Below are 7672 nucleotides of genomic sequence, written 5' to 3'. Positions count from 1 at the left end.
TGGTTGGATCTCCTTGCAGTCCAAGGGACTCTCAAGAGTCTTCTCCAACACCACAGTTCAAAAGCATCAATTCTTTGGTGCTCAACTTTCTTCATAGTCCAACTCTCACATCCATACATGACCACTGGAAAAACCATAGCCTTGACTAGACGGACCTTTGTTGGCAAAGTAATATCTCTGCTTTTGAATATGCTATCTAGGTTGGTCATAACTTTTCTTCCAAGGAGTAAATGTCTTTTAATTTCATGGCTGAAGTCACCATCTGCAGTGATTTTGGAGCCCAAAAAAATAAAGTCTGACACTTTCCACTGTTTCCCCATCTATTTCCCATGAAGTGATGGGACCGGATGCCATGATCTTCGTTTTCTGAATGTTGAGTTTTCAGCCAACTTTTTCACTCTCCCCTTTCACCTTCATCAAGAGGCTTTTTAGTTCCTCTTCACTTTCTGCATCTCAAAGCGCTTTGCATGCTTCCAAGAAAAGTACCCACTTTTCTGACTTTTAGAACTTCTTTGGTGGCTCAGTGGTAAAGAATCCACCTGCCAGGGCAGAGGTGGAGTTTCATCCCTGGGTTGGGAGGATCCCCTGGAGAAGGAAGTGGTAACCTACTCTAGTTTTCTTGCCTGGGAAATCCCATGGACAGCCTGGCGGGCTGTGGTCCAAGGAGTTAGATATGACTTAGCAACTAAACAACAACAGCAAATACCTGACTCCTAACACTGGTACTATCGGTTGCTTCTGTCTGTTTGTAAACTATAAATGGATTCATACAATATGCGTGTATACATATCTGACTTTTTTCACTCAACCACATATTTGTGATGTTTTCCATGTTGTTGCATGGAACATTAGTTTGTTTTTTCTCATCGCTGTGCTGAATTCTACTATATAAATACCCCCCACAGTGTATTGATCCATTCTACAGTGTATGAGTATTTGAATTGCTTCTATAATGGGTCTACAGCCAACAGACCTGCTATGAGCACTCTTATATGTGTCTTTTGGTGATGGGTAAGCATTGGAATTTGAGTCTTCAGTCTTCAACTTGTTGAGAACAGAAGACTCACCCACCCTATTATTTCATGTGCAGGAACCTTGGATAAGCATAAAGAGCTGGAGGATCTTGTGGCTAAGTTCCTGAACGTGGAAGCTGCTATGGTATTTGGGATGGGATTTGCAACAAACTCAATGAATATCCCTGCACTCGTTGGAAAGGTGAGTCTTTGTTAACATAATTGTCTTCTGCTGTGTTATTCCTGAGACAATCTGAGTAGACCTTCTGTTAGACATATAGCTGAGAAGTTTCTTTTCTTAGGATTGGATGTTCAGCTTTTTGAATATATGTACTATTACCAACCAGGGTCCTTTCCTAATCAATAGAAATTGATGAGACCAGACAAGAGATTAAGACAAGGCTTTAAGGGGGCCCCAGGAGCAAAAATAAGTAAGAGGTTCCCTTACTTGCTCACTCCCTGAAGGGGGACGATCTGGTTTCTTACATGAGGTGAGGATAGAGGTGGGTCCAGAGGTCAGGCTGAAGGGATGGCTTAGGTGGTCTGCCCACTGCTGTGGTGATGTTGTGTGCAGGGACCATGTGCAGTACCCTGTTTTTGCTCCCAACACCCTGCTTCTTCTGCTGGCTCTTCAGAAGTGGCAGTTGGGGTTTATATTTCGTTGTCCATAATTTGCAGTGTATGCATACAGCTATTTTTAGTCCCACAAAAATAACTTCTTTGTACTTTGCTGCTCAAGAACACAGAGAGGTTCGTCTAGGTGCAAGCTCTGCGGCAAAGGGTCCCAGGTCCAGGTCCCAGCCTGTGTCAGTGCCAGCTGAGTCCAACAAATTTCTTGGTCATGAGATTCCAGTTATAGAATCTCAGCCCTAGATGTGAGTCAAAATTCCTCTTCCGTGACAGTTTAGCAAGTTCAATTAAATTTCTAAGCTCCTGAGTCATCATGTTCAGTGTAGCAAATGATTGTTAAGCATTTATTTTGACAAAACAGTTTGCTTGTGTAATTCACTTTTTTGTTCATTCAGTAAGTCACTTACTGAGAATCTTCTGTGTCCTCCAATGAGGCAAGATGTAGGGCATACAAAGATGTATAAGACCTTTGTCCTGTAAATTCAGGTAGTTTACAGTCTAATGGGGTATAGCGTCCAACTCTATGCAATCGTATGAACCATAGCCCGCCATGCTCCTCTGTCCATGGGATTCTCCAAGCAAGAATACTGGAGTGGGTTGCCATGCCCTCCTCCAGGGGATCTTCCCACTCCAGGGATCAAACCCACATCTCTTAAGTCTCCTGCATTGGCAGGTGGGTTATTTACTACTAGTACCACCTTAGAATGAATATTACAGAAAAGGTGTGCCCATAAATGGGAAGGGACAAAATAATTCTTTCAAGAAAGGCTGGGGTGCCCATGCAAAGAAGGTGACATAAGAACAGAATCTGGTACTTATCTGTTTAGATAAGTAAGTAATGTCCTTAAGAGAAGGAAATGGAAGTATCATGTATAAAGCACTGAAGTTTAAAAGAATTAGAACAGAAGAGAATGGTTGAAGAAGAAATCAGAATGAAGACAGGTACCAAACTGTAAAGAACTTTGCAGCATAAATGGTGGTAGAGTTTTGGAAATTCTTCTGGAGAAAAATGGAGAATTGGTTGCCTCATTTTCAGTAAGCAAGTGCCGTAATCAGATTTCTGTTTTTAAAAATCTGACTCATGGCAACTAATACAATGCAATATATAATCTTTGATTGGATTCTGCACTGAAAAAACAAAAAAGAAGGAAATGAAACTTCTACAAAAGACATCAAGACATTTTTAGGACCGTTGGCAAAGTCTGATATATTAAGTGATGACTCCTTGTGACCCCATGGACTGTAGCCCATAGGATCCTCTGTCCATGAAATTCTCCAGGCAAGAATACTTGCCTTTCCTTCTCCAAGAGATCTTCCCAACCCAGTAATCCAGCCCCCATCTCCTGCACTGCAGGCAGATTCTTTACCATCTGAGCCACCAGGGAAGCCCATTTTAAGTGATAGCATTGTATTAATGTTTAATTATGATGACTGCATCATGATCATGTAGGAGAATGTCCTTTTTCCTAGTGGATACATGCTAAAGAATTTGAGAGTGAGATATGATGATTTACAACTCTCATATGTTCACCAAAAAATTATAAACACACAATGTCTGGAGTATGGAGATGTGAGAATTTTGCTCCCTTTGGCCTCAAAAATTTAAAATGTATCATGTGTGAAATTTCTAAAATATAAGGAAGAACTCAAAGATTCTGGCTGGCCACAAAGGAAAAATGCTTTCTTTCTTTCTTTTTTTTTTTTGCATGTCCCTGCATTTAAAATATGGTTGGGCAATTTCATAATTTAGAAATCTTTAAATTAATAAAGAAAAAGAGTTTATAAACATAAATTGATAAGCAGTAAATTAGACTGACCTTCTCTCCTTGCCTCAGACTGACTTGCATCCATACTTTTCCAGATGCAGTTTTAACTGTAAAGCAGTGAAGCTTCTGTCTACATGGATGTTACTATACTGTGGAATGGGAATCAGAAAAGAAGAGCTTGAAATGTCTTGCAGGGGAAAAAAAAATGAACTAACAACCCTACCTTCTAGTCTCAGTGCTTCAAAACCGTTTCAAATAATCCAGCAGGAACTGGAAAATCCCAGAAAATCCATGCCCCACCCAAAAGTATATTCATTTTCCTGCCAACCATCAATCCTGTAGCATAAAAATAATTCAAAAAGATGTTATTCCCTTAAGAGGATCCCCATCTCCATCAGCTAATTGCTCTTGAGGATCTTATCCATGCAAACACATAAACACCCGTTTAAACTCTCGGCCTTCTAAAATTAAAGAGGGCTGTGGGAATCCATGTTACAGGTCTAGAAGTGAGCTCCTATTCCCGCGTGCCTCTTCCCCTTGACTTTATTTATTGGCCTGTGTTCCGTGTGCTTGTTTTCTACACAGGGATGCCTCATTTTAAGCGACGAGTTAAACCACGCATCCCTAGTGCTGGGGGCCCGACTCTCAGGCGCGACCATAAGGATCTTCAAACACAACAGTGAGTATCAGTGATTTTATCCAAGAGGTACCACTTGCTCCTAGACAAAAGCAAAGATTATTGATGCAGCTTTGTCCTTGCTCTTCACACTGGGAGCTTAGCTAATGAAACACGGTTATGTTTATATTCACAACTGGCTTGTTAACCTCCGGTGACCTGGAGCAAATGGTTGAACTGCATTAAGCACCCAGATTGCTAAGTGTAATCCAAACATATTCGTGTCACTGTCATTAATGGTCTTACAAAGCGGCTGCCGAAGCTATGGCAGAGCCCTTAGAGTGCGTACAATTATCAGAAGTGTAAAATTGCCTCCTTTTTTGGAACTGCCTTGGGGAAGTTTGGAGACTTAAGTTGTTATTTTTTTTTTAGTTTAGTTTTTTAATCAGTATAGCTGATTTATAATGTTATATAAATTTATCATTTCTATTGTTAATTTCTGCTGTACAGCAAAGTAACTCAGAAATGGCTCGGTGGTAAAGAATACTCCTGCCAATGCAGGAGACACAGGAAACTTGGGTTCGATCCCTGGGTTGGGAAGATCCCCTGGAGGAGGAACTGGCAACCACTTCAGTAGTCCTGCTTGGAAAATCCCATGGACAGAGGAGCCTGGTGAGCTGCAGTCCATTGGGGTTGCAAAGAATCACACATGACTGAGCATCCATGCAATCTTGCATAAGGTTTACCTCAGGGTACTGAGTATAGTCCTACACAGTAGGACCTTGCCATTTATCCATTCTCTGTGTAACAGTTTGCATCTACTGAAGTTCCAGCTCTCCCTCCCCAACCACCCTCTGTGAGTCTCTCCCTGTTTCATAGACAGGTTCATCTGTGTCATATTTTCCTTTATTTTTACTGAGTATTGTCGATTCACAATGTTGTGCCAATCTGCTATACAGCAACATGACTCAGTTATGCACAGGTATACATTTTTAATATTCTTTTCCATTATGGTTTATCACTGCCTGCTAAGTCACTTCAGTCGTGTCCGATTCTGTGCGACCCCAGAGACGGCAGCCCACCAGGCTCCCCCGTCCCTGGGATTCTCCAGGCAAGAACACTGGAGTGGGTTGCCATTTCCTTCTCCAATGCATGAAAGTGAAAAGTGAAAGTGAAGTCTCTCAGTCGTGTCCGACCCTCAGTGACCCCATGGACTGCAGCCCACCAGGCTCCTCCATTCGTGGGATTTTCCAGGCAAGAGTACTGGAGTGGGGTGCCATTGCCTTCTCCAATGGTTTATCACAGGATATTGAATATAGTTCCTTGTGCTATACAGTAGGATCTTGTTGTTTATCCATTCTAAATGTAATAGTCTTCCTTGGACAGTCCATAAAGATGAAGATGATGAGTAGATAGGGTGATAAAACAGATGGGATGTGTTAATAGCAACCACAAGTATGCTATACGGCACGTGCTGCGCTGCGCTTAGTTACTTGCTGTGTCCAGCTCTCTGCAACCCCATCAACTGTAGCCTGCCAGGCTCCTCTGTCCATGGGATTCTCAGGCAAGAAACTAGAGTGGGTTGCCATGCCCTCCTCCAGGGATCTTCTCAACCCAGGGATTGAACCCAGGTCTCCAGCATTGCAGGCAGATTTTTTACCATATGAGCCACCAGGGAAGCCCAAGAATATTGGAGTGGGTAGCCTATCCCTTTCCCAGGGGATCTTCCTGACCAAGTAATCAAACCAGGGTCTCCTGCCTTGCAGGCAGATTCTCTACCAGCTAGCTACCAGGAAAGCCCAGTATATAGCATACATAAATTTACAACCATTGATTTTTTTTTTTTCCTAAGTATAGGCTTTGACCCAAACATTTGTCTTCTTGTTTTATAGCCTACTATAATGTGGTCCTAGGCAAATTACTTAACCTTCCTAGATTGTTATTTACTAATTCCAAAAATAACCTCTATTATGATGCCTGATTCATGGTATGGAACTAATCTGTATTATGATGCCTGATTCACAGTATGTTGGAAAAGAAATATAAAATGCCTGGTAATAGAAGCTACTGAATTGTTTGTACCTGCTGTGTTATTAGATGAATCTAAGTAAAAGATACTTGGATGTTCTTTGTAATATTCTTATTCTTGCAAATATTTTGCTAAGTTTGAAATTATCTTCAAACAAAATTGTAATTTCTTAGTCCTTTGCCAAAATTACAATGGAAGAATTTCAATTTATCTTCCAATTTTACAAAGCTCTTAAAACGTTCAGTAACTTATTCTTCATGCTCTCTCTTTGGGCCCAAGAAAATAGATAACAGTTCTCATTTATATCTTTTAATAAATGCTTACTGTGGTTATTTTATATAAGCAACTAGCATTTACTGAGAATTTACACTGCACCAGATGCTGAGTTGATGATCTTTCCTTACGTACTTATTTAACCCTGTGGACAGCCCCATGAGGGCAGTACTAGTTTACAGATGAGTAAATTCAGGCTCCACAACAGGTTGCTTAATACTTGTCTAAGATCAGTGCTGCTCTCAATATGCCAGCAAATTTGGAAAACTCAGCAGTGGCCACAGGACTGGAAAAGGTCAGTTTTCATTCCAATCCCAAAGAAAGGCAATGACAAAGAATGTTCAAACTACCACACAATTGCACTCATCTCACATGCTAGCAAAGTAATGCTCAAAATTCTCCAAGCCAGGCTTCAGCAATATGTGAACCATGAACTACCAGAAGTTCAAGCTGGTTTTAGAAAAGGCAGAGGAACCAGAGACCAAATTGCCAACATCCATTGGATCATCAAAAAAGCAAGAGATTTCCAGATAAACATCTACTTTTTCTTTATTGACTATGCCAAAGCCTTTGACTGTGTGGATCACAACAAACTGTGGAAAATTCTTAAAGAGATGGGAATACCAGACCACCTGACCTGCCTCCTGAGAAATCTGTATGCAGATCAAGAAGCAAGTTAGAACTGGACATGGAACAGCAGACTGGTTCCAAATCAGGAAAGGAGTATGTCAAAGTTATATTGCAGAGTACATCATGAGAAATGCTGGGCTGGTTGAAGAACAAGCTGGAATAAGATTGCCAGGACAAATATCAATAACCTCAGACACACAGATGATACCATCCTTATGGCAGAAAGCAAAGAACTAAACAGCCTTTTAATGAAAGTGAAAGAGAAGAGTGAAAAAGTTGGCTTAAAATTCAACATTCAGAAAACTAAGATCATGGTATCCAGTCCCATTACGTCATGGCAAATAGATGGGGAAACAATGGAAACAGTGACAGACTTTATTTTGGGGGGCTCCAAAATCACTGCAGATGGTAACTGCACCCATGAAATTAAAAGACATTTTTCCTTGAAGAAAAGTTATGATCAATCTAGACAGCATATTAAAAAGCAGAGACATTACTTTGCCAACCAAGGTCCATCTAGTCAAAGCTATGGTTTTTCCAGTGGTCATGTATGGATGTGAGAGTTGGACTATAAAGAAAGGTGAGCGCCATAGAATTGATGCTTTTGAACTGTGGTGTTGGAGAAGACGCTTGAGAATCCCTTGGACTGCAAGGAGACTGAACCAGTCCATCCTAAAGGAAATCAGTCCTGAATATTTATTGGAAGGACTGATGA

At 41.0% G+C, this 7672-nt stretch overlaps 1 protein-coding gene across 1 annotated transcript in view; it reads left to right on the top strand.

Annotated features, from left to right (window-relative positions):
• Positions 1 to 7672, top strand: part of SPTLC3 (serine palmitoyltransferase, long chain base subunit 3) — a 153120-nt gene that overhangs the window by 77150 nt on the left and 68298 nt on the right. Inside the window, exons 5-6 of the mRNA XM_010844153.1 lie at positions 1091 to 1215; positions 3995 to 4088. Of these exons, the coding sequence (XP_010842455.1) occupies positions 1091 to 1215; positions 3995 to 4088 (219 nt within the window). The remainder of the gene's footprint in view (positions 1 to 1090; positions 1216 to 3994; positions 4089 to 7672) is intronic.

Source organism: Bison bison, unplaced genomic scaffold, assembly GCF_000754665.1.
Source record: "Bison bison bison isolate TAMUID 2011002044 unplaced genomic scaffold, Bison_UMD1.0 scf7180017864196, whole genome shotgun sequence".
In the NCBI taxonomy this organism is placed as follows: Eukaryota; Metazoa; Chordata; class Mammalia; order Artiodactyla; family Bovidae; genus Bison; species Bison bison.
This window is presented reverse-complemented; position numbering and strand designations above follow the sequence as displayed.